The sequence below is a fragment of the Plasmodium coatneyi genome, chromosome 12, assembly GCF_001680005.1.
Source record: "Plasmodium coatneyi strain Hackeri chromosome 12, complete sequence".
In the NCBI taxonomy this organism is placed as follows: Eukaryota; Apicomplexa; class Aconoidasida; order Haemosporida; family Plasmodiidae; genus Plasmodium; species Plasmodium coatneyi.
Genome location: NC_033567.1, coordinates 1,890,871 through 1,917,608, shown reverse-complemented (window position 1 = coordinate 1,917,608; position 26,738 = coordinate 1,890,871). Strand labels below are relative to the sequence as shown.

General features: G+C 39.6%; 6 protein-coding genes across 6 annotated transcripts; 3 read left to right on the top strand and 3 right to left on the bottom strand.

Moving 5' to 3' along the window:
- Positions 1 to 806: 806 nt before the first annotated feature.
- PCOAH_00040810 (Uncharacterized protein) lies at positions 807 to 1,737 on the top strand (the record flags this gene model as incomplete). The annotated part of the gene is made up of 2 exons (XM_020060869.1): positions 807 to 1,470; positions 1,637 to 1,737. The coding sequence occupies 2 exons, from the start codon at positions 807 to 809 to the stop codon at positions 1,735 to 1,737; spliced, it is 765 nt and encodes a 254-aa protein (XP_019916100.1).
- Positions 1,738 to 2,894: 1,157 nt separating this feature from the next.
- On the top strand, positions 2,895 to 4,100 carry PCOAH_00040800 (Methylase; the record flags this gene model as incomplete). Its single annotated transcript, XM_020060868.1, has 1 exon — positions 2,895 to 4,100. The coding sequence occupies one exon, from the start codon at positions 2,895 to 2,897 to the stop codon at positions 4,098 to 4,100; it is 1,206 nt and encodes a 401-aa protein (XP_019916852.1).
- Positions 4,101 to 4,345: 245 nt separating this feature from the next.
- PCOAH_00040790 (Uncharacterized protein) lies at positions 4,346 to 5,125 on the bottom strand (the record flags this gene model as incomplete). The annotated part of the gene is made up of 1 exon (XM_020060867.1): positions 4,346 to 5,125. One exon carries the CDS (start codon positions 5,123 to 5,125, stop codon positions 4,346 to 4,348), a length of 780 nt encoding a protein of 259 aa, XP_019916732.1.
- A 9,446-nt stretch (positions 5,126 to 14,571) lies between these two features.
- Positions 14,572 to 16,431, bottom strand: PCOAH_00040780 (Uncharacterized protein; the record flags this gene model as incomplete). The annotated part of the gene is made up of 1 exon (XM_020060866.1): positions 14,572 to 16,431. One exon carries the CDS (start codon positions 16,429 to 16,431, stop codon positions 14,572 to 14,574), a length of 1,860 nt encoding a protein of 619 aa, XP_019917025.1.
- A 4,562-nt stretch (positions 16,432 to 20,993) lies between these two features.
- Positions 20,994 to 23,831, top strand: PCOAH_00040770 (Phosphatidylinositol transfer domain containing protein; the record flags this gene model as incomplete). Its single annotated transcript, XM_020060865.1, has 1 exon — positions 20,994 to 23,831. The coding sequence occupies one exon, from the start codon at positions 20,994 to 20,996 to the stop codon at positions 23,829 to 23,831; it is 2,838 nt and encodes a 945-aa protein (XP_019916390.1).
- Positions 23,832 to 24,609: 778 nt separating this feature from the next.
- Positions 24,610 to 25,817, bottom strand: PCOAH_00040760 (Uncharacterized protein; the record flags this gene model as incomplete). Its single annotated transcript, XM_020060864.1, has 6 exons — positions 24,610 to 24,660; positions 24,752 to 24,863; positions 25,025 to 25,098; positions 25,235 to 25,298; positions 25,508 to 25,589; positions 25,730 to 25,817. 6 exons carry the CDS (start codon positions 25,815 to 25,817, stop codon positions 24,610 to 24,612), a joined length of 471 nt encoding a protein of 156 aa, XP_019916753.1.
- Positions 25,818 to 26,738: the final 921 nt, after the last annotated feature.

Sequence of the window (26,738 nt, the reverse complement as noted above, 5' to 3'; positions counted from 1 at the left end):
GCATTTTTCGTAATACATTTCCCCCTTTTTTTTACACATTTGTGTCATCTCAAAGGAATTTTTTTTTTTTTTTTTTTTTTTTTTTTTTGCAAAAATGCAACAGAATTTTTCACACATGAAAATATAAAAGGTGCGCGTGCTGTCTACCACACTCAGTGGAGGCATTTTTATTCTTATTTCTGTTCCCAATGGGAGCAATGTTTATTGGGGGTGTGGATGATCTACAGATTGGGTAGGCTGTCTTTCCTTTTCGCGTCGTTCATGTGAACAAGCGTGCGCTTATGCATACACACGTGCGTACCTAGAAATGTGTGTTTTTTTTTTTTTTTTTTTGTTCCACTGCTGGGAGACGTTATTTCTACAGAGAAGCCATGTGTGGGGACAAGATCCAATTGGAAAACCCCAATGTGCAGTTTTTTTTTTTTTCTTTACACCCATTTTGGCCATTCCGCCTGCACCGCTTTATGTGCATGGAAGTGCTGGGCTGATTTGTGTGGGGGTACACTGCCGAGCGTTCGGCGTGCTACGTGATGGGAAGCAGGGCAAAATGGGTTTGGAAAAACAAAGTGACGAAGCGTCGAAACGATTGGAATGCAAATTTTACCACCATCCCAATCGTCTCTCTCTGCATTTCCCCTGTCTTGAACCATTCTTTTTTTTTTCCGCTAATCGAAGGACCCCCATTTCCGTAAATGACGGCAGCCCCAGTAGAGCGCAACTCAATTCGCGTTTACAAAATTTGTCAAGTGGAGAAAGTCAGCACAGTGAACTCTATCTGCCGCTCCTCTAACCGGTAAACGAGCAAAATGAAAAGGCTGCACCTGTTACAGCTACTGCTGCTGCTGTGGTTCTCCCTTTGCGTAAAATGCATCAGGAAAAATGCGGACACAAAAAAGAAAGATAGTTTAATCACAACAGCGAAGAAAAAGGTAGTTCGATATACCCGCCTATATAAAAAATCATACAGATTGAAGGAGGATGAGGTGATCGGTAGGTACGAAGTGAAGGCTTACTTCTTTTTCGATGACTCCTTCGAAAAAAGATTCAAATGGAACTTGTATTACAAATTCTGCAGAAGCGGTACCCCCAGCATTTGTAATTATGTGAAGTTACGAAGGCAGTTCGAAAAATGGTATGACGACAAAACCTTTTCGATAAAAAAATACATGTCTGATGTGGCTTTAGTTTACAATCAGTTTTGTAGTAAGTATTCTATATTGCTGTTTGACATAAATTTGGAGCCTAATCACGTTTTAAAAATTTCCAAGGTGCCTAATTTGTCTGACATATTAATGGAATCATTGACCAATTTGATTGCTCGGAAGAAGCTGAAACCTCCATCGGATATTCCTTCTTGGAGGCTGTCCTTTAATTACATTACGGGGATGAAGAAGCTCGTTGTCAAGGCTCCTTCGCAGGTTCCAGGGATGAACTTTTATTTCTTCTTCGTTATCCCAGCTTATAGATACTGTACGTTTGGGGGGGTACCATAATGCGCACGTGAACATTACTTTTCTTATTGCATCTACCAATGGTTAATTAGTTTTGTTCGTTATGTCGTGTGGAGGGCACCCTGCTTTTGTTGTATGATTATATCCCTGTCTACTGAGCCATTCCGCTTTTACCCCTTTTGCAGACTACTCACGCTTGTTTTCCAGCATCGGAGATATCTACTTCAAGTACGAGTGGGGAATTCGGAAGTACAAAGTTGGGTACTTCACCATGGAGCAGATGTAAGGAGGAGGATTCGTTTTATCTGACGTGCATGACAATGGGGGGAGGAAGGGATGAGTTACTCTCCCTGCATTTGTTTCCCCCCAATGTTGTGTCGACCACCTGCCCATTTTCATCACCTTCTTCCCTTTGCGCCATTTGCGCCTTGGGCTTCACGCAGAAAGTAGGAACAGGGTGAGGGGCGATTGTCCCATTTTGTAGGAGACTGCCCGAAAACATATCCCCTTAAAATAAGCTTCTTGAGATCCACGCGACGGGAAGCTTCTTTTTTTTGGGGGGGGAAGGGGCACCTTTTCCTTCTGAAAACACAGTTAAAGGAAATGTTAAGGAGCAAACAAGACGACACTAAAAAAAAACGTGTTATGTGCGTGCTCCAAAACTGGACAAGAGACATACCCTCCTCATTTGCCTAATCCCCAATTGCCATTTTTTTTTTTTTTTTTTCCCATCACTTTGTGTTAACTGTTTGTTAGCTCACTGATTCATCTCCCCCTTTTACGCATCTGCTTCATTGCATTATGGGGAGGGCAATGGCGGTATGTAATTTCGTCGACGCACACACAGGGATAATTCGATTTAGTATTTTTTCTGCACAGCTCACTTTTCACTTTTTACATGTTTGCATTACGTGCATAATTCACATGAATAGTAAATTTTGGATTTAGTTTTTTGGCTTTTTGTTTATTGCAAATGGCGTGAGTTCATCTGTTGAATAAGCACAAGAGTGTCGTGCCATGTCGCTTCTAATATATTTTTTTATTTTCAGCGTATGGCGCAATCCGTTTGGCACAATCTCCGTTTAACCGTTTTATTTTTCCGCTCATTTTGGTAGCACTGCGCTGAACCCGCTCCGCAGTGTCCATCTGGCAACTACAATTTGTCACTCCTTTCGCTTAATTAAATGTGTTACTACCCATTTTTTGCGAATCGATTTCTACATGGGAAGATCTCACTCAGCAAATGTACTAATTGATCACGCACAGGGGAAGGTGCTCCATTCAGTCAGCGGGAAATTTTATCTTTCCTCGCTTAACACATGAAAAGGGGGGTAGTACTTGGGTGAAACTATTTGGACAACTTTGAAATGGGATGATCCAGCCTTTAGTGCAGAATGAGAGAAGCACGAAGGGGGGGATTTTTTTTTATTTTTTTTGTGACAAATGAGCCCCTTCACATTTGTGGCATTGAAGTTCCTTTTCATTAGCACATTTTATTTTCTCCAAAATGGAAGTATAAAATTTGGCCGCGCATGGTGTGTGAAGAATGCATACTTAGGGAAGGGGCAGGTGAATGGCAAAGATGGAAATGTGTTTGGTGCAGGCAGATTGTGTTATCTGTCCTCAATAGGAGGCATCTCCATGGGGCGTAAACTTTACCGACTGGGAAGGAACATTCGCCATGTGTGTAGCAGGAGAAGGGGAAATGCGGTTGTTGTTGAAGCAGTGGAGGAGGAAGAGGGTCAGCATGGTGAACACCCGGAAAGGGTTGGCACTGAAGTGGAAGATCCCACGAACCAAGTGGATGTACCCACCCCGCAGAGGAAGAAAACCAAAAGAGAAATAAAAAAGGACGAGTATGGAATCCCAGAAGAAAAGCTAAACATAACAAGGCAAATCAACAGCAAAATAAAATCCAAATACCAATTCTGCAGAGTAAAAACATACGGCGAAACTATAAATATAAATTACAAGAAAAAAAAAATTTTAAGCATCCATGAAGGGAAATTTAAGAATAGGAGGATATACTCACCTGACACGTATACCAGGCCAATGATGAGCAAAGTGAAAGAATCTCTGTTTAGCATTTTGTCCCACTTGGGAATATTCAGTAATTCCACCATAAACGTTTTGGACGTGTTTAGTGGGAGTGGTAACCTGGGCATCGAGTGCATTTCAAGAGACATACCTAATGTAACCTTTGTGGATTTGTCACTAAATAGCTGTAAAACAATTTACGAAAATTTAAAATTGTGTAACATTGACCATTCGTATAATCAAATAATAAGAGCAGATGCCATGGAGTTGTTAAAGTGTCCTTTGAAGTTTCACATCGGAGAGAAATTTCAGTTAGCTTTTTTCACTCCACCGTATGAGCAGATTGTATACAGTGAGTTGATACGAAATATTTCCAACAGTGAACTCTTCGACCGTGACTGTCTTGTGTTTATTGAGTACCCGAAGGAGATTGACATGCTGCCCCAGAGGGTGTATAATATGATAGGCTTAAGGAATAGGAAATTTGGAAGAACCTACTTTGCGTTGTACGTTTTGAACAGTTCAGGTAAGTATCTTTTTGCTGAGAGGAAGGATGAATTTTACCCGCTCCATTATAACCGTAAGCAGCGTAGGCAGGAAAAGTATCTTTAATAAGTGTGTGAAGGAAGGCGGGAAGCACCTTTACGGGTAAGCGGAATGAGGGTGATGAAGGGGTGGGGGTCAGGCACCACAGTTATATGACCAAAAAGTGGCGATTTTTTTTTTTTCACCTTTTTGATACTTTACTCATTTTTCGAGTTGGTACGTCACCTTAGTTCCACCCGCGAAGAAGCAAATGCGGAGGGGCACACACAAATTGTGGGTTCGCGTGAAGAGCGCTGCTTACTGCGATTGACTCACAAGTGAAGTATATAATTGTTGTGCAAAAAATTGTAAATCACGTGATTCCTGGTTTTGCATTCATCAGGGGGAATGACCCCTTCCCTGCTGAAAGCGATTGCACGAAGAATATTCATAAGAAGAACAAACAGGAATTGCTGCTTATCGATCGTGAGGGTGGTGTGATCTCCCGAAAAAAGGGTTAACAGCTTTTGGACAATGTCATTCGTTTGAATGATTTTAAAATATTTTTCCGATGAATTTTCGGATAAATTTGGGGAGGATTTTCCCCCGTTGCTGTCCCTCTCCTGGATGTTGGCCCGACTTTTACGCAGGAAGCTGTTCAGTATATTCAGCGTTTTCTTATTACTGAAGCTTTTGCTGTGTATATTTTCTGTAATTATTTTATAGTAACGATTATCTTCCCCCTTAAGCATTGCATCATTTAAATTTTGCACATGCTTCAACAAAACATATGTATTGTTAACTGTGTCGATTTGTTTTTTTATCACTTTTTTCTCTTCATCATCATCTATGCTTTGCTTTCTTATGAGTATTTCGTTGAGTTTTCCATTTAGCTGTTCCATTTTCTGACACATGATTATGTGTTTATTTCTGTTTTTTAACAGCTGGTTTTTTTTCAACTCCACGTCCTTCATGGATTTGTCCCTGGTCTCTTCATACTTGCGTATATTTTCTCCGATGTGTGCGATCCGCTTGTCGATGATCTTTTTTTCCAGTAGCAGGTTGTTGTACTGCTCAGATATTTTCTTCAGCTTTGTGAGGAATTCCTCCATGTTGAAGTGACACGGGTGGAGGGGAGTGTACCCACAAGACTGTTTTTGCCTGTGCTTACACTTGTGTTACACTCACCCCCTTATTGTGGGCAATTTAAGGAACGGGCGAGCGAAGTCTGATATAGAGCGGAGAAGATGGACAAATTGGAAAAATTTCACTGTTGCCCTCTTTACGCAAGTTTGTACGCGACTGTAGCAGCCGCCGCCGTGCTCGGGGTTAATGTGTGCAATCAGTGAAAAAAAGGAAAAAAGGGGAGCGACAAAAAAAGGAGCGGCTAGAAAAAAGAGGTAACAAGGGGAAATATCACTATGGCAGATGAGCACAGCGCGGAAAACAATCTCACATCATTTACAGAAAATTGTATTCCTCTATGTTTTATATACCATCCTCTTTGGTAATTGTACAGAACATTAAGTAGGACAAATGTGCATTTAAAAAAAAAAAAAAGGAAAAAATTTTTGCATGACCTGTTGAGGTATTTTCCACATTTTTCGGGCCCCCTTTTTTTTTTTTTTTTTTTTGTAATAAAAATATATAAAAAAGGAAAAGGGAAAAACTGAAGGAAACACGTTTGCTACCAAACGAGCGTCGATTATTTTTTATCCCTTTACAACGGTTACAAAAATGTAGGGTATGCTCGTCTGGAAATTATTAAGAATGTGCATATCCAGGCATGAGTGATTGCACACAAATGTGCATATGGACGCATAATTTAACTAAGTGCGCATATAGGGCGGAGGCACATGTGGTAGCTATAGAATACTGTACAACGTGTGCAGAGGTGTCGTCCTTTATTTGGTGTGTTGACATATACCCTCTCTTTCATATTTTCACACTTTTGTTTCGTTCTATCTTTCGAGTTTTTTCTTTTACCCCTTTTGCGTCTCTTTTTTCTTCCTTCTTTTATTTATTTTATTTTTTTTTTTCCCCTTTTATTTGTATGTATGAATAACTGCATGAAGGAAAGAATACTCCAAACCGGGACGCAAAAAGGAAGGAAACAAAAAATACTGACCTCCTTAAAAAAGCATTTATATTTTTTTAAAAGAAAGAAAAAACGAAAAAAATTATGAAGGCAAAATTTTATAACAGAATGAATAAGCATTTTTTAATTCTTCAATAAAAAAAAATTTTACCAAACAAATCAAAATAAGGGGAAAAAATTTCTTTCACTTCCACTTATATTAATTACACATTGAACATGTAAACATTTTAATACAATACAAAACGAAAAAAAAAAAGAAAGAAAAATATTTACTACACCCTAAACCCCGGAATCTGAAATGGGTACCTGTTCCCTAGGAACAACTTCCTTAAGAACTTCTTCATTAAGGACATCTTATCTAGGAACAAAGTCTTCCTTCTCTAAATCCGGAATCTGAACTTGGAACCTGTTCCTTAGGAGAACATGCCTTAAGAACAAACTCTTCCTTCTCTAAATCCGGAATCTGAACTTTTAACCTGTTCCTTAGGAACACATTCCCTAGGAACATTTTCCTTAGGAACATCAACCTCAGAAAGTTGTTCCTTAGGAACAAAGTCTTCCTTCCGTAAACCCGGAATCTGAACTTGGAACCTGTTCCTTAGGAGAACATGCCTTAGGAACAAACTCTTCCTTCTCTAAATCCGGAATCTGAACTTGGAACCTGTTCCTTAGGAACATTTTCTTTTTTTATAAATTGGGATCCCATAAATTCTTCTACAATTATTTTAAGGAAGTCTTCTTTCGTCGAATGCGCATCCCCTTTTTGACATTCGTCTAAGACTTCTAAATGAATATCAATAATCATGCGACGACGTGCACCACCTCGGCGACGATCAGCACCGCGCTCAACGCTCAGTTTTTTCCTCTTTTTTATAGGCGTAGAATGAGGTTTGCGTTCCTTTACTAAGGTATACGCATGTGGACCATCCTGGTACACATGGTCAACAATCTGCTGTTCTAAGGATGGACGACTTACTTGATAAGCTCTTTTGTAACGTTTTCTTCTCTTACCAAGGATAAAATACTAAAAAAGAAGGGTGAGAAAGAAGGAAAAGAAATGTTTTTTTAGTATGTAAAATGCTACTATTTTTATTATAATTGCCATTATAATATAAGAGCAATGTGTGCATTTAAGGTAAAAAAAAGGAAGGGTTAGAAGGTGTATGCTCACTTCTATTTTTCTTTTTCCTTTTTTCTTCTTTTTTTTTTTTTTTTTTTTTTTTTTGTATGCACACTTTAAGATGTATAGCCCTACCTAAAACAACTAAACACCAAGCAATATTGTTGTCCTTACAACCTAGAAGACCTAAATACCAGGTCGCATTGTTGTCATTACACCCTGAAACAGTTAAATATCAGACCACAATGTTGTTCTTACACCCTAAAACAGCTAAATACCAGGTCATATTGCTGTCCTTACACCCTGAAACACATAAATAACAGGCCACATTTTTGTTCTTATTCGCCGGAACCATAACATTGCGTGCGAAATCCTAAACACCCTAAATGCGAAATGCCACATCCCCGCCTACTGATTCCTTCACCTTTTTTTTTATTTTATTTTATTTTTTTTTTCTCATATTTTATTTTTTTCCTTCTTTTTTTTTCTTTCCTCTTTTTCTTTTTATTTCTTTTGTTTTTTCCTTCTTTTCTTTCTTTTATTTTTTTTATATGCACACCTTAGATGCATAGCCCTTCCTAAAACAGCTAAATACTAGGCCACATTGTTGTCCTTACATCCTAAAACAGCTAAACACCAGACCATATTGTTGTTCTTATACCCTAAAACCTTACACCCCTAAAATGCGAAATCCTACACCCTTCCCAAAGTGTGAAATCCTACACACACCCCTAAAATGCGAAATCCTACACACACATCCCTTAAATGCGAAATCCTACATACACACCCCTTAAATGCGAAATCCTACATACACACCCCTTAAATGCGAAATCCTACATACACACCCCTTAAATGCGAAATCCTACATACACACCCCTTAAATGCGAAATCCTACATACACACCCCTTAAATGCGAAATCCTACATACACACCCCTTAAATGCGAAATCCTACATACACCCCCCTCACTGATTCATTCACCTATATTTTTTTTTTTTCTTCTTTTTCTTCTTTTTATTTTTTTCTTTTTTTCTTTTTTTCTTTTTTTCTTTTTTTTTTCCTTTTTTTCCTTTTTTTTCTTTCTTTAAATTTTTTTTTTATTACCTTCCGAAGTAAGTAGCTCGTAACAGAAAAACCAATGAAGACGGGAATCGTAGGAAGGTATGGGGTAAGGAGATCAGAAGGGTGGACCATCTTTTTAACAACTGCGACAGGGGAAGGAAGGGGGGGGGCTGGGACGCCCGCCCCTGAATCAGCACTAGCTGAACCACCTCCTGAAGCACCTTCCCCATCAGCAGGTTGTTGTGTTTCAGTACCAGCGGGTTGTGTTGTTTGGGTTTCATTTGCAGCAGAAGGAATGTTCTCAGTCTTTTCAGCCGTTGAAGAAACAACAGCATTATCTCTTGAATCTAAAATTTAAATTAAGGACGAACGAAGGAAGGTAATATTCAGTGTGCTCAGAGCATGGTGACACATGTGGAATGTTAGGTGAACCCCAGTGTATGCTTCCTGAAGGAAGTGTTTGTTCTTTTTGACTATTTCTCCATACACTCCACAGAGTGTTCGTTCTTTCGGTTATTCTTACCTTTTTGAGCCGGATCGGTAACGGTTTCCTGGGTTTTGGAACCCTCTTTATCCTTAGGAAAAAGTGTGGTACCTAAAAAAATGGAAGGATCATCAGTGAGTACTGTGAATGAAGTCTCCACCTCAGTACCAAGAGATGTACCATAGACGTTATCCTGAATAGGCTCTGCGCCGCGTTCTGGACCACTCCCTGTGCCCAGGTGTTCATTAGGGTCCGGAGGAATGTCAACGTCATCTGCATTATTCATACCAGAACCTTGTGTATTTTGGGGATTTTTATCTACAACAGGTTTCGTTGTTGCTAGTGTTGGTGGACATATGTTCTTTAGTGCTTCCTCTATTTTGCCCTCTTTCGCGAGCATATTTTCCAATTCTCCTTTTATTCCTTGCACATTTATGTGGCATTTTTCATAGTCCTCCTTCGCGCAAACATCACAAATATTACCATCCTTGCACTCAGCTGTTTTAATTTTTTCACTTTGACCAAAGGCATGGTCTATGCCTTCCTTTATGTCTTCTCTCATAGTCGGACATTTTTCCTGAAGGAGTTTTAAGTAAGCATTTAACAGGAGACAAACCATAGTTTGTTTAAACCTTTGGTTCTTCTCGGCGTTGCCCTTAACATTTTCGTCATCCCTATCATCCTTTGCAATCCTGTATATATGTTCTAGCCCTTTAGCAATATACATACAGGCCTGTCTTTTCGGACCATCTGCTGCACCATCCTTCTCCTGAACGTCCTTGCAGTATTGCTTATTACTTGAATCATTTCCCATTAGACTGTTAGACAGTTTCTCTAATTCAATCTTAACATCATTTTGAATATTACTCTACGCACATCAAAAGGAAAAAGAACATAGATATATAAGCTCAGTGTACACACAGGGTACGCGGATCCCCCCATGAGTCATGTGGATAAAGTGTGTCATTCATTATATTGCCTCTGCCTATAATAAGCAACAGTGACCCTTACCCAGGACACCCCGCTATGAATTTGTCTAATCGGTCCCCACTCCTTTACTACACAATGTACACGTTGACATAAAGTAGTTGCATTATGTATGGTAGTGAAAGTTTGTTGTATTTGGGTGTTCTTCTCCTGGAAAATTGAATCCATTTTCTCTTTTATCTTTTGTCCAGCTATTGAGCATTCAGAATAGTCCTCCAGCTTACAATCAGCACAATTATTATCACCATTGCATGCAGCGGCTTTAATTTGTCCCGTAGATTTAAAGGCCTGTTCTATGCCTTTATCTATAGGACAAGGGAGTTGTTTCGCCTGTTCCTTTAATTTTTGTGTGAACATATTTAATGCAACACATGCCATTGTCTGCTTAAATTGTTGATTATCTTCAGCCTTCTTCTGTGCATCCTTGTCCCCGTTCCTCAGATCACTTTGATCTATTCCAATACTATAAACATGCTTTAATCCAGAAGCAATGTGCTTGCATGTTTGTTTTTCTGCAGCGGTCATTGTATTACCATTCCCTGCTGTTCTATTACAGTACCTGTCTACATCATTGTGTTTCTTCTTAACTATTTCATCAAGGAGTGTCTTCCACTGACCCTCCACATCATTCTTAATTGTGTCCTGTCAACCGGGAAAAAGTAAGAATATAGGTATTCACTCAGTGCACCTAAACAATAATTGCGACCTATACCTCCTCTTATTCATATGGGACACATTATTCACTGCACTCCCATTGACACTAGTAGGCATTATGATTCCCTACCCATTTTTTATTTACTCGTTGATAATGACCCCTATTTGTGAACCATTTTTCTGTTACACAATTTATGCGTTTACATACTTCATCTTCGTCCTCACAGTTATTACCTGTAAAGGGGAGGATTAATTAATAGGACGATGATGGTGTACACCATTCCACCCCTTTCTTCTTTTAACCTTCTCCTCTTAATTCCTTTTATCTTTTTCCTTTCTTTCATTTCTTTTTTTTTTTTTTCTTTTTTTCTTTTTTTCTTTTTTTCTTTTTTTTTTTTACTTACCTTTATGTTGTTGTTGTGGTAGGAAGTTCTCAATGGTTTGTTGCGTGGCTGTGTGCACCTTTTGATACAATTCATCGTCCTCTGGGTCTTCGCTTCTCCCTGCTGCAGCCGTATCCACTACTTTCTTGACCTCCTGCAGTACGTCCACCAAAACCTTCTTATCGAAAGGTACATCATCTCCTTCTATATTAAGTTTCTCATTGGAGGTGACTTTTATTTTTAATTTCTCTAAGGTTTCTGAGTCCAATTTTCCTTCTCCGTTTGGGCAATATGTCTTGTTTTGTCCTTCGTTCCTTCTTAGGTGCAGTGGACTATTCTTTGGCTTCACTTGCAGTAATCCTTTCCGTGGATCTCCGGCCCGTTCATAACCATTTATCCATTCACTAACCTTGTTCCATATTAACTTTTTTCCCAAATTTAAACTCCCGACATCCAGGTCCTTACAGAATACATTCCCAGGCCCCTGAATTCCCGTACTTTGTCTTATCGAGTCCGCATCAATTTTAGCTGTTGGTACTACTGTGTTAAAACTGCAATGCTTACCTAACATGTTTAGCATAGTTACATTACCTAGCATACATCTATAATAAGATTGCAGTTTATCTTCGTTTGCTGTTTTTGTGTCCTCTCCTTTTACCCAAGTGGTGTGCCTTAAGTTGTCTGGATATATCGCTTCGTGTTTTTGCTTTAATCCATCCATCCAAAGAAATATTCTTATTAATATTTTACATAACTCCTTATTCCAGTCCTGGCCATTCGGCAACTTGGAACACATTCCTTCCTCATTTTTCGCACCATCCACTATATTATTCATCATGTCCGTAAATACCGGCTTCAGATCTGCCCATATTTTGTCCTACACAGTAAATTAATGTGAACACATATATACATATTCCATACTAGTACATTATAGTATGAATTATTCCTCATAATAACGTGCTCATATTATCACCCTAATTCTACTTTTATATTTAAAGTAACTTACATGTAATTGTCCCTTCCACCTGTCACCCCTTGCTTTTATCCATTGTAGCAGTAATTTCATTAAGAAGGGATTGCCCACGGAGGTTGCAGTCGCGAATCTCTCATCTTGTAGTGGATATTGTTGTCCATTCGCCAAAGTCATTATACTTTTACTGTTAGCATGATATACCTCTGAAATAGTATTGCTCGTCTGTTTTGATGGTGGTGGACATGGTTCCTTTTTCTGTTCATTAATTGTTACTCCCATAATTTTCCCTATCTCTTTCATAGCCTGCTGAACATATCCTAACATTTGAATTCCGTTTACTTCCATAAAATCTAACACACCATATTTACATTCTTCACATTTTCCTTCTCCACTAAATAACAGGCCCATATTCCTTATTGCATCAAATGCATTGTTTATAACTTTATTTGCCGCTTCGCACTTCGTACTTTGGTACTCATATATCCAATAGTTCATTACTGCACATTTCACATAATGCTCCATTTCTTCGTTCGCATTCCCTTTTCTACATGGACGTGCATTTTTTGTTTTGATGTTCCATAAGTTCTTAACAATAAATTCACATACTTCCTTTTCGTCCGTTGTCATCTCTTTTCCCGTTTCTTCTACTATCGTTCCGCATCCACCCTCACCAATGTCTTCATTATCTTTATTGAGCATTTGCTTTAACATTTCAGTAGTCCAGTCTGTTATTTTTGCCATTAATCGTGTCTATAAATTGGGAATAGTACATTCATGTATGTTTCTTATATATGGTACGCTTACTATTACAGTGGAATAATATAGTCTGATATAGCGATATACATTTATTCTACACATAGTCCACATTACACTGTATTACCTCTTGTGTGCCCGTGCTCCCAATATCTTCATTTTCGTCTAACCACCTCCTCTTCAAATCTTCAAACTTCTCGTTTGGAGCCATTTTCCTTACCACATTATTCAATAATTTGGTCACTTATTTAATAAAAGTAGTATTGCACTAAGTACTATGTGTACACAAAGAACGTACATCTTCATTCTTTTGTCCTTTCTTCCTTAATATTTTTTCTCCTTCTCTTTTTTCCTATTCTCCATTATATTCTTTTCTTTTTTTTTTTTTTGTTCCATAACCTTTTCTCCTAATTTCCTTATTTTTCTTACATGCACTCTCCTGCAAAGAGAGTACACATACACCCCTCAATAATTAAGTAGCAGGCCATATGGTCGTTCAAATAACCTACAAAAGAATCTTACATCTACACATTCAACCCTACTCTAACAAGCTGAATCCCCACTCCACTACCCAGAAGCCTATTCTCACACCCTAAACCTTTATGCTAAAAACCGGAACCCTACTCCCCTATCCTCAACATTCACTCTAATACCCTGAACATACACTCTAATACCTGGAACCTTCACTGTAGTAACCACACAACTCTCCTTACTTTCCTTCTTTCCAAACCTTACCTTCCTTCGCTTCCTCCTAAGCTTACCTACTTTCTTTCATTATTTCTTTCCTTCTTCTCTTTTTTCTTTTCTTTTCCTCCCTTAAGTGCTAAATACCAGGCCATATTGTTGTTCTATAACGTAGAAAGCGATATATTCCAACACCTTTAAGCCTACTCTAATACCCTTAATCCTACTCCCATGTCCTCAATCCTCCCCTTAACCCTTCCCCCCTTTCTTCTCTTCCTTCTTTCCTTTTCTTTCTTTTTCTTTCTTTTTCTTTTTCTTATTTTTTTTTCCTTTTTAAATTTTTTCTTTTTTTTTTTAGAATTTCTTCTTTCCTTTCCTTAAAGAAAAGAGAAGAAAGAAGAACTTTTCCACCCCTTCCCTATATACCCTGCATTCTTCCCTAAAATAAGTGTAAGAAAAAAAAAGGGAAGAAAAAACCGTCTTCCATTTCCTATACCTCCAGAACCTATCTACTTTTTTACACTCTTTTAAAAAATGAAGAGAACAAATTAATCACCTTGCCTTTTTTTTTCTCTCTTTTGTTTTAGGGAAGAATGTAGTGTATATAGGGAAGGGGTGGAAAAGTTCTTCTTTCTTCTCTTTTCTTTAAGGAAAGGAAAGAAGAAATTCTAAAAAAAAAAGAAAAAATTTAAAAAGGAAAAAAAAAGAAAAGAAAGAAAAAGAAAGAAAAGGAAAGAAGGATGAGAAGAAAGGGGGGAAGGGTTAAGGGGAGGATTGAGGACATGGGAGTAGGATTAAGGGTATTAGAGTAGGCTTAAAGGTGTTGGAATATATCGCTTTCTACGTTATAGAACAACAATATGGCCTGGTATTTAGCTTTCTGGGGGGAAATGTGCACCCACTAGGGTGCTCCTAAAAAAAAAAGAAAAAAAAAATTAAAAGAGTAAAGAAAGTTAAAGGCAAGAATAAAATTAATATAAAGGAAAATAGGAAAAAAAAATGAAGGAATAAAGTGAAAAAAGAATGTAGAAAAAACATTCAGGAGGAAAGGGAAGAATAAAGAGAAATTTAAAGGAAAAAGGAAGGAAAAAATAATACACAACATCGCCATGGCTCAATCCATTCGTAAAAACACCAGCCTGAAATGGTTAACTATACACGAAGTGGCTTAATTGCATGTACCATTTACGAATAGGAGCGTTGGGCCCAATTTAAGGTCCAGCTTGAACTTTTCTACATACATGAAAAAACACGTGTACGTGAGCGTGTGCTCCGTTGGATACACCTGTATAGCACTTCCACATGCACGTGCCCACGGACGTGTTCCGGGGTAGAAAAAAAGGGGAGCCCCTATCATATTATTACTCCTCTCTCGGAGCTTTGGTTAATATATATTTACTAGCTAACGCAGCCATGGTAGCATAGTCGAACTTTGTGATGTCCATTGTTTGCTCCATTTGAGATAAAATGAAATTGACTTCTTGCACAGAGGATGATCTAATAATTCTGGAAATGATGGCTAGATTTTTGGCTTTGGTTATTCCATGCTCTGATATTTTAAAAGGAACTTTGAATTGTTTTTTTTGTTGTGTTTCCCACCAATTGGCTACATAGGAGCCTTGATAAAAATACACCCCAGTGGGTAAATTTTCTGCGTTATGGTACGACTGTTTAATTTTTTTCTTTTCGACACTTTTTTTTTTGATTGTTGTGCGTTTCGGTTTCCGCTGGTCGCGGTTCTTCGGGGAGTTGTTGTTGCTGCTCAGCGAGGGGAGCTGGTTGGGTTGGCTAATTGGTTGGTTGGATTGACCGATTAGCTGGTTGGGTGGACCGATTAGTTGGTCCACATGGCCAATTGGTTGATCCATTTGGATGTTAACATTGTGTATTTGCCTGTCTGTTGCGCCGTTTGGGAATGCTCTACTGTGAAGGAGGACGTTGGGAGTTCCCCTCCCGTTGGGTGTGACCCCCCCATTTGGCATTTCCTTCCCGTTGGACATGCCCCTTCCGTTAGGTATGTCCCCTCCATTGGGTGTGCCCCTCCCGCTCGGTTTCAGCAAATCGTGAAAAAGGTTTTCACTTTTTTGTGTGGTTCTAATATCTTGGAGCATTTCCTCCTTCTGTTCGGTGGTTAAGCTGTCGTAGCATTGCAGAGCTTTTTGCAGTTTATTAATACGATGGTTCCTAGAAAGGATGGCTAAGATCATACTTTTTTCGATACCAAATTCGGCAATCTTATATGGTACTTTAATTTGTTTTCTTGTTTTATGATCAATCCAATTGGCAATAAAGGATCGAGAAACTCGACTGTAGAAAACACCTGTGGGTAAGTACTTGTATTTAATTATTGCATCATTTTGTTCCGATGGGAATTCGCAAGAGGGGTCACCATTTGGGTTGCTGGTTCTTGCATTTCGGCCGGTTGCCCTTCGGCTGTTCGCTACATTTCGGCCGCCCACACTGTAATAATTACCAGCAGAGTGAAAATCATCGCGTCCATTTCCGTATTCATTACTATAGTAATAGTGGCTGTTCGTGGTACCATCGTGCAGACCGTTATAGTAGCCTACCTTGGACTTGTTCCTATAATTTCTTTTTTCTAAATAGTTCAATTTTTCGAACATTCCATCGTTTTCGTTTAAGGGTGCGTTATTTTCTGCATGGTGAGCTTTTCCTCTCGTGACCATGTTGCTGTGAGTGGTGGGTCCGTTGCTGTTATTGTTATTGGAGACGGTGATGTTGTCTGTAATGGTGGTTGTGTTTCCATTAGCGTTAGCTTCAGCGTGATTGTTTGCGTCGCCGTCACCGTTACCCTCATGTTCACAATTGTTAAGTTCTGCCTGTCCATTCTGTCCGAAAATATCCGTACCATCCTGGTCCACATACCCAAGGGCTAACCTGCACAAGTAGCTATTGTCCGCCGTTCCCAACTTTTTCAAGTTTGCATAATTTCTTTCATCCTGATTGATGATTTCGTTTAAGGTGTTTCCTCTCCATTTTTTTGTATATGCAAGGTACCTTTCCCCTTGGAAGACACTTCCATATAAAATGGAAATGACCCTTTCCTTTTCTCTTCTACAACTTGCAACATATTTTTGTATTTGTTCCTTTGTACATCCAAGAGTTTTTCTAATTATTTCTTGCCAAACGTTGCGGCATTTGCTGCTTTCCTCCTTTTGCTCCTCCACATATTTCACTTGTTCTTTGTCAAGATAATCCATCCTTTTTTTTTTTTTTTTTTTTTTTTTTCGCGCTCGCCCTTGCGATGAGGGTGGCAAATCAATAGCTATTACAGGGATGACAATGTCGTTGTTTTGTGTCCAACCTTGGGGGGGGTGTCTATATGGGGGTGTTCTCAACGTTGGGAGGGTAATGTTCCTTCCTTCTCATTAGGGAAGGTGATGTTCCCTTTCCTTCCTTTCCCCTTGGAATGTTGTTCCCTTCCTTCCCTCCTTCCTAAGGAAGGTTGTTCTCTTCCTCTTCCTTCCTCAGGAAGGTTACATCCTTTCCTTCCCCCTTGGGAAGGTAATGTTCCTTCCTCAAGGAAGAATTGTTCCCTTCCTTTCCCCTTGGGAAGGTTCCTCCTTTTTCGGGAAGTTTGTCCCTTTGGGAGAAGGTATTGTTCCTTTCCTTCCTATAAGGAAGTACCTTTCTTCCCTTCAAAAAGTACCTTCCTTTCCCTTGGGGAATGGGTCATGTTCCTGTCCCCTTTAGAAGGTTCCTCCTTTTTGGGAAGGTTGCTCCCCTCTTTTCCGTTTTCCCTCCCTCCACTTTGGACGCGACACACCACGTAACACACACACACACTAGGATATACTTTCCTTTTTTTCCTTTTTTTTACTGTTTCTATCTTTTTACCACTTTGCGCGTATTTCAATTGTTATATCTTTTTTTCGTCGAGTCCCAGGGACAGGGTCAAGGCCAGGGGTAGCCACATCTTCACGAAGTTTATCGCAAGAAGAGGAGGGCTCTTTCATCACATAAGAATGAATGTCTCATCACATAAGGATGAATAAACACAAAAAAAGAAGAAAAAAGAGATGAAAACAAATTGCACACACATCACCAATAAGTTTTAACACAAAAAAATGGGCAGAACAAATTGTCGTGAAAAAAATGAGGTGAAAAAAAATGTGCAAAAAATGTTGCCAAAAAGTGTTGGCAAAAAAAGTGTTGGTAAAAAGAATGGTGATGAAGAAATGTGTGAACTGGTTTTGTGTTGAATAGGGTGTTATGCATTCTTTTTAAGGGAGGACTGTTCACAAAAATATGATTTTCCCCTCCCCCTCTCCCCTTCCCCCCCAAAAAATTGGGAACAAAAGAATAGGTCAAAATTTTTGGGACAAAAAAAATGGGCAAAAAAAAAAAAAGAGATTAAATGGGCAAAATAAAAAGTAGGGAGCAAATAGGAAATGTGGGTCGGGAAATATATTTTTACTAACACTTTATTTTTATGTACCTTTTTTTTTTCTTTTTTTTTTTTTTCTCGCACGAATGCATTTGTAGCAGGTGCAAGAGTGTGACTTTTCCGATTGGGAGCTTCTTCCCGTCTAGAGGCCGCCTGTCCTAATTGTGTTTGCCCTGATATGCTTAAAAAATGTGATTCATTTTTTGGCGCCACGAGAATTGCGCCGCGTTTGTATGCATAGGCTTGTCCACAGATTGGCACAGTGAGGCGAAAAAAATAACAGAGCGGGGGGGGGGGAAAAGTGCCTAGTGGGAAGGGACTTACGTGAAGAGACCCTTATGTTATGCCGCCAATAAGGAGTCGCCAAAGCAGTCTGCATAAACAGCTAACATGTTAATGCGCTTTAATTTTCCTTCCTCTCTCCGCGGTGAGGAACGCACATTTTGGTAAAAGAGGAAGAGGGAATGCTGATCCTGGGAGTGAGCACCTCCAGAGTGACTATGCCCTAGACGTATGGCACTTGTCAAAGGGGGGAGATGTAAATGGGTAATAGGACGATCGCACAAGAAAAGAAGTGTCTTACAGGAGAACAGTTGGTTGGGACGAAAAGAAAAACTTCCACCATATAACGTTAAGGTGTGAATGCCCCTGAGACGCAACACGAGAGTTATTTCTTTGCGCTATGAAGGATGCAACCATATGTACGTGTATGAGGAGGAGCATTCTTTTTTTTTTCCTAATAAACACTCGTGAGACGCGCACCATTAGGAATGCAAATATTGGAGGCGAAAAATGGCCCGAATAAAGTGTTGCAAACGAACGAAAGTTGTATAACCTCATTTCAGTTGGTGTTTCGTTTTTGCAATTTTTCCCCGGGGAGAACACCCTCTCAGTGAGTTCAAAAAAAAAAAAAAAAATCCTCAAATAGGAACTATCAGATATAGTGCTGTAAAGTATGTCCCCGTATGAATGTAATTATTATTTTCATTTCCGTTGCTAATTTGTTTCAAGGGGAAAGACAAAGATGAGTAAAAATGCACTACATGTGTTTGCGCGTGCACATAGCTCTGAACATACGCGAATAGAACTATACGTACGGCAAAACGGAAAAGGAAAAACAAAATGGTCCCCCTGAAGAGAAAAATTTTTTTAAATAATTCTTTTTCCTTCAAATGGAGTTACATACCGACTGCTTTTACTTTTAGGGAAACGGACATTTATGGATTAGACGAACGTGCAAGGGGTTCGGCGAGCGCAGGTACTTGGATTATTGGGGGGTTAATGCATCTCAGCGCAGTCCAGCAAAGCTTCTGCACTTCGTTTATACACGTTTGCCCCGGTTTAAGTTTGACAGTTTTGCTCTGTGACGTACGTAGGACAATACGGCGCACAATATGTGAGGAATATAATTACCCCTGTATACATGCGGTTGCAGGAAATTGCTATCTGAGCAATAAATATATAAGGGTCTGCTCAGGAGGGGATTTACTTTTTCCTAAGGTGATGAGGAGAGTTTCAAAAATCGGATCATGCGCTCACATACTTTCTTAAAAGGGAGCAAGTGAGACGAATGGGACACTTGGCCTTTCTTCCTAGCAGATCGTTCGTAAGCATGCGCGAAAAGTGCAAACCGAAGGGAGGATCGAATTTATTCATAACTCATGCATGTATAATATCACTGCAATATTTTGTTCTATTATGCTATTGTACAGTTTTGCTTTCCCCGAGGAGTTACCAAATTGGCCCTTCGCGAAGGAATTAAAAAATGCGCAATTGGGAAGGACGGCAAATTAAAACGCGCAGGTAAATTCTTAAGACATTGGTAAGTCGGCATGCTATTAAAATTTGTCATTTTTTTATAGGGTAAACAAAGTTCGGTCTTTTTTTTTTTCTTTTTAAAAAAACGGCCGCCACATCTACATGCGTACATATATACAAGGAAAAAAAGAAAAATTTATTTATTTGTTCCTCCCATTGGGAGGCCCTATACTTCGCGCAAGTACGAAATGCTTATCCTAAAAAGTATTTAAATTATACTTTGCAACAATAATGCCATCGTGCAAGTAGGTCATTTCATTTGTGTGCATGAGCAGCCAGGGTAACCTCCATTGAGAATCGAAGCGAGCAGACCCGGATGATGCACTCGCGCATGTCCGCATTTTATATGTATGTTTGTATTATGTGCTCACTTGCTTTGGCATTTTAATTTGTAAAGAGACGGAAAAAGAAAACAAAAAAAAAAAAAAAAAAAAAAAAAATAATAATAATAATAATAATAGAATAAAAATAAATAAATAAAATGTTGAACATAGAAGTACATAATATATATGAGCGAAAACGAATCGGGTCGAGTGCCGTCGAATAAATAATGGCATGCAATGGAATCGTAGCAAAATTATCTACCAAGTTGGGCGTGCTTTTTTCAAAGCTCCTATAATAAGAAAAAAAAAAAAAAAAAAAAAAAAAAAAAAAAAAAAAAAAAATCCAAAATAAGTGCAAATAACAATACAATCCGCGGGGATCGCAATAATCGCGATTACAAAATTATAGTTGTAGTTATCGTCATAATTAATCATAACGAAGCGCAGATAGATACAGCGCAAAATTGTGATAAAAACAATACAAGATGAGATTAAACAAAGAAAAAAAAAAAAAAAAACCCAAAACAATGAAAAATACTAGCATATTCACAATAATAAAAGGTCTAGTGATATATTGATCAGAACAATACAATTGGATGAAAAAATAAAATTCATCCCCAATTGAGATAGATCGATCGGTCAATCGCATATTATTTTTGTTACATAAAAAAGAGGACATAAACAGCTACTATATATTGGCATGATTCTGAGCAACGAAAAATTACCGAAGCTACGAATTTAATCCATTTCGAATATTCTTTCATCATACTATTTTGCCATGGAGACATAGATTTTTGCCACATGGCAGGCCAAATAACCATATAGACTAAAATAAGGCCACGGGATAGAACGTTTCGTACTTTTGCATAGCCAGATTAGAAGTATATCGACGAGTACATATTCTAGGCTTCCCCAATCGTTTACGTTTGTGCCTAATCATATAGATGATAGATCGTCTCACGTGCAAGCCTCAGTTGGATAAGTGTCATCCTCCCGGCACGGCAAGCACGTGTGGTTATCTTTGAATGAACCAACACAAACCTGTGCCTAGCGCAGTGGTCTATTGTATAGCTCCTAAGACAGAGTCAGTGGGTCCCATATATACGTACATATATTTGTCCTTCGTATATATTCCAATCCAAGCCCAGCGACAAGGGTGAGCACGAAAAAGGGAAAAAAAAAAAAACAATAAAAAAAATCACGTGAACCAAATTACCCAATTGTGACCCCCAAGATGAAGTTAATCGAGTTCAGACTGACCATGCCTCTGACCATGGAGGAGTTCAATATCTGCCAAAGATATCTACTGGCAAGAGTGACACAGCAAGATACAAACAATACCATCACAGGAGTGGGAAAGAATAACAGAACAGATGTAAGGAAATTAGTACTATTTAAAAAGGGTACACTGGACGATGAAAATGGAAAGGCAGTAGATTACACATTCAAGAGAATGAATCTTGTAAGTAAAATTCCAAAATGGTTACAAAATTTTGTGGACCCAAAATATTGCCTTGTAGATGAGAAGTCTTGGAACAGTTCCCCTAATTTAAAGGTCGAATACGAAGCTAAGGGTTTCCCGAAAGCAAGCGTGAAGGTAGATTCAACGCATCATATGGGTTACAACACAGAGGAGAATGCGTTTAACATTTCGGATGAATTATTGGCACAGAGGAAAGTTATCCTAATCGATATAGTGAACGATAAGGTGTCCTGTGAAGATTACAATCCTGAGGAAGACCCAACGGTTTTCTACAGTGAAAAGGCAAAAAGAGGAAAGCTAGGAGAAAATTGGATAGAAAATAGCAAAGTCGTCGTAACGTGCTATAAGCTGTTCACTATAGATATCCCCTACTTTGGAGTTTTGTGTTCTAAATTAGAAAATTGGATCGTTAATGCGATTAAGAAGAACTTGCTGAAATATCATCGTAAGGCACTATGCTGGATTGACGAATGGTATAATTTAACCGAAGAACGGATAGATATGTTCGAAGAAGGATTACGGGAAAGGTTGGAAAATTTTTGGAAAGAAGTTGGACTGGATGTAGAAAAAGATTCGAATTTGGCTGTACAGTTTATGGCCGAACAACAAGCTCGTGGTGCATTCGAAAAATATGTTAATAATTGTGACGATGGGGATATGATCAAAATGGATGACCCGTCCATAGGTTCTACGAAGAGCGGTTCTTCTGATGGAGACACTACCAATAGTTATTTCCCTCCAACAAAGAAGGAGCATATGAAAGTTCCTTGCATCAAAGGTAGAACCCTCTCTGGTGTAAGCACGAACCTGAACACATCTGATTTAGGGGAAAACTCTGAGGAGAAAGCAGACAAGAAAGATAAAAGTGTGAAGAAGAAGAAGAAAAAAAAAAAAAAGAAAAGTGGAAGCGAAGAGGAGGAAGGAGAAAAGGGTAGTAAAGGAAGTAAGAAGAGCGCCAAGTCGGAAGGTAAAGAAAAAAGTAAAAAAAAAGGGGAAGAAGTGGACGTAAAAAGAACGGAAGGTTGTGATCCATGTGGAAGTCAAGGTAACCATGAAGGAGGAGAATGTTCCAAACTGGCAGAAGCAGATACATCAACCGAAGCGGGAGATGAATCCACGACAACCGTTTCGAGTACGTTGAATGTGGACGAGGAACCTTACGCACAGGAGGAAGAACCCACTGTGGATGTGGATGATGACGGGGATAAGGACGACAACAACGAAGAAGTGATCGAGGAAGAACGACCAACGAAGAAGAAAATTTCCAAGGGTAGTAAATCCTCAAAGGATGACATCAATAAGAAGAAGTCCAAGAAGCCGATATCCTCAAATGGAGAAGGAGGTTTGGAGGAGGTTGAAAATGAAGCAGCGAAAAATATAACGCTCGGTACACCTGGTGATGTCAAAATTAGGAGGCGAGTTTTGAGGGAAGTCCATAAAATGGACGAGGATATTCTCTTAACGGAGGAGGAGGAAGAAGGAGTGGTGGTGTCCCCCATGGGAGGAGTAACAAACGACGGTGATACCATCGTGCAGAAGAACTTAAACGGGGATGTGCTTCACATGGGTACAGAACCCACTGTTGATCGTGCGTTTGTATACAAGAGTGGTGAACACCTGGATGGTGAGTATACAAAGTATGTGCACGGAATAAACGAAGGAGTGTCGTCCCGCCCGTGGAAGTTACACTATGTCTTCGTAACGAAAAATAAAATGAACTCTGCTGAGGGTGGAATCATGAACCCCTTGTCAACAGAAAAATACTTGAAACGTATCCATGAGCAAAGGATAGGAAAATTTAAAGGGGGGGACGGTTTACTTATGGATAACCCCTTCACCAAAAGGATGAAAATGTTAAATTGCGAAAATGGAATGCAGATGAGCAAGTGCAGGATTGATGGCGCGAATAATGGGGAAGGAGGAAATGATCATCTCTTCACCCCAATTGATCTGAAAAATTTCTACCCACAAGACGGAGCAAGTGTGGAATGCATGTTCCAGAACGGACACACAGTCCCATATAACGATGCGGACGCCATTTTGCGCTCGTTTAACGTGGTTAACAATGCAGTGGAAGAAAACCAAATGGTGGACCATTTCGCACAGAACGAGGAAAATATATACAATTACAGGGAAGACATGAGGCCCAAAGATAGCAACACGTCCCTTTCCCTTTTTTATGTCATCGCAATGATATGTTTTGTGTATTCATCCATGTCAATATATAAACGCGCTAGGTCCCTTTTTTACTTCCTCTTCTCTGCTTTCATATGCGCTTGTGCATTCGTGTATTATGAGTACTGGAATCACTCCTGCTTCAACCAAGGCAATGTATACAAGTTTTCCATGAACGCCCCAGGGAGCATTAATTCAGTGACGTCCTTTCTAGATGTCCAGAGGAAACAAAATCCCCAAGAGGAGTTTTACAGGAACCTTCACAATACGCTTTACGAGATGAACAAGACGACCCTGAACTTCGCATCGAACTCCCTCAATGCAGAGTTTCAGAGCGCAATTTTGAAGAACTTCAATGAAATTTTTTCCGCCAAGGGTGTCAAGAAGTTTGCTCAATATATGGACAACTCATAGGGGAAATAAAGGAGAAGAACTGAATGGACCTTAAAATGAAGGAAGATCCTCTACTTGGATGGAATTAACTGCCAATGATGTGAAGCGTTTTCTTTTTTTTTTTAATAAAAATAAGAGTAAGAAGGGAAGGCATATAAAACTGCACAGTTATGCACTCTTTGCATAAGTGCGCGTACATTTGCTTTTGAACCCATGGGAGCGCTTAGCTTAGCAGGCAATTCAGCCGCCCCCTTTATCTCCTTCATCCGAATTACCCTTTCGCATATATGCTCACATTTGATCCTACCTTATCCTTCTCATTGAATCACTCTCATCTGCTGCATCCTTTCATTCCGTTTCTTTTTTTATTGTGTTATTCCCTATATCCTTTTCACCGCATACGTATGCCTTTTCATTTCTTTTTTTTCTTGTTGCGCGTAGAGGGGAATGTATTCGTTCCTAATTGTGTATGTTATTTGATCATTCATATCGGGTCTTTCTGTTTCCCGTCTCTACGTGTTGCTGCTGTTTCATTCATCATCACGTTTGCGTTTGCTTCTGCTTCTGTTTTCACCACTTTAACCACATTAATCACATAAACCAGATTAATAATTTTTATTTTCCTATTTTATTTATTTTTTTTTTTAATTTTTGAAACTTTACCCTATACGGGATATATTTCCGTGCGTGGCATGGCAACTATGCCTTGATGATATGCAAACATTTTAAGCCATAATTTTATTTCAGTACGATTGAATCGTAGCATTCGCTTATTTTGCACTTTTTTTTTCCCCCCCTTTTAAGATATCTCATGCTCCAGGTTGTAAATGCCCACGCACATTTCGTGGTCCTGCGTGGAGTGAAAAAGAAAAAAAAAAAGTCCGAATTGGTGGGAAAAAACACAGCCATACATGAAGCACCGATCACAGGCAGACACTCACCTGGTTGTAGTCACACCAATTTCCGTCGGACAAATTCACGTCGTAGTAAATTTTTCCCTTGATGTCTTCCACGATAAAGTTTCCGTGCGGGAGGAAGTCGACCAGTTCGATTCTGCAGGGGGGGGTGGACGTAGTATAGCGATGGGGTGGAAAGATAAACAGAAACGGGGAAGACATTCACTGGATATATGCTCCCATTCCGCAATCAATCTGCTGGTTCAGAGCGCTTTGTCTGTCCATTCAAATTTTCTGAATGTATCTCCCATGGCATACCCTCGGCACTCGAAGGTGGCAAAGTCTCTCCAGTCGTTGTCCGCTCCGCTGTCGTAGCAGCAACCGTTTTTGGTCTACAATAAGGGGGGTCAGAAGAAGGGGTAAATATAATACGCCACCAAAAATATGTTTGTAAAATTGGTCCTCATAATGAGGGAACACGCATGCATGCATGCATGTCGATGTGAGGATGGAGACCCATGTGCGTACCTTCACGAAATTTATGGTCGAGTATTTCGGGTACTCAGTCCATTTTAGCAGAAAATTGGCTGTTCTGCAGGGGCGAAAAGGGGGAAGGTTACATAATAGGGGAGGAATGGGCGGTGGGTGGAGTGCCTCCGCACAATGCAAATAATGGGTTGTCCAGACATAAGTAGGTAGTTGTTTCCTTGTTAGGAGGTTTGACCACGTGGGGGTTCTCATGTGTGTCCACATGTGGGTCTGCAGACAAAGGGGAAACTACTCCCATTTGTGCGTCCCTACCCCCTGCTGTTGGGAATTTCGAGAACATCTGTGTTCCTAAATTCGATGTTTTCCCTGGTGAGGGAAGACGTGCTGTCTTTAACTGGGAAATGCGGGGGGGAAAATGGTGTGGGTAAGACGAGGAGCACAATATGATGGGCAATGTTGGGCATGAATATAAATTCGCACCGCATGTCATCGTGTGTACAGGTTGGGTGGCATGCCATGCCTTCCTATTCGTACTGTTAAAGACCCAGAGGAAGTCATCGTCACAGTATAGCTTCTTAACGTTCTCCAACTCGGCTTTTATTCGAAGCACGGTGTTCTTCATTTTGGATGCGTCTCCTACGTTTGGGGGATTTTTTTTTATGAGGTCGATTGGGAGGAGCAATTTCGGGGCATTCTTTTGGAGTGGATTCGTTCTGTGAACTCGGTGGAGGTAGGTCTGCTAGGTGAACCCCTTCACCGTGCCTTCCGACAAAAGCGGAACGTAGCAACCGGACCACACCGCATGTAGAAAATACATATCAAAATGCGAACACGCGTTGAGGCAGCCGGCTGAGTTGTAACATCCCATGTGCACATATGAAGGGGGAGACTACCACACTCGCGTAAATCATCCATGCAGTATCATATGTATGCCTGAAGAGGTGCAGGAACCCCCGTTGGGAGTGGCTTACCTGAAGAAATGTTCCTATTTTGTGCACGCAACTACGTCGTTAAAATATTTTCTTCGTTTAGCTAAAATGTTACTGGGAAAGGTCCCTACTGGATAGCATGCATAGTACTTTGTAAAACTTAACTTCTTTTTGGCAACCCTTACGATAGTTGGTAAAGGAACGCACCAGATGCATGACCTAATCGTTAGCTCCTCATATCTACACGTTCAGATGCTGATAAAGGTGAAAAAAAAAAATTCTCCCGGTATGGTTACAGTGTAGCATATTTTGTGCGTGCAATCCGTTTAGGTCATTTTTTTTTTTTTTTTTTTTTTTTGCAATTTTCTTGTTCGAGAGAAAAAAGGGAACCATTTTAAAGCGCGCCAAGGATGTGCAGAAAGAATCTTTACAAAAAGGCGTAATCAAGCTTTTTGATTTTTTTCCTTTCTTTTTTACGTTCCCCAATTTGCAATTATTTTAAGAATACCATGTACCAGATTGCCACTTGATAGGCACTTAACGTGGAGTGATAAAAAAAGGAAAGGGGAAAGAGAAGAATCTTGTTTGCGCCTTTGCAGGGTTACCCATACTGG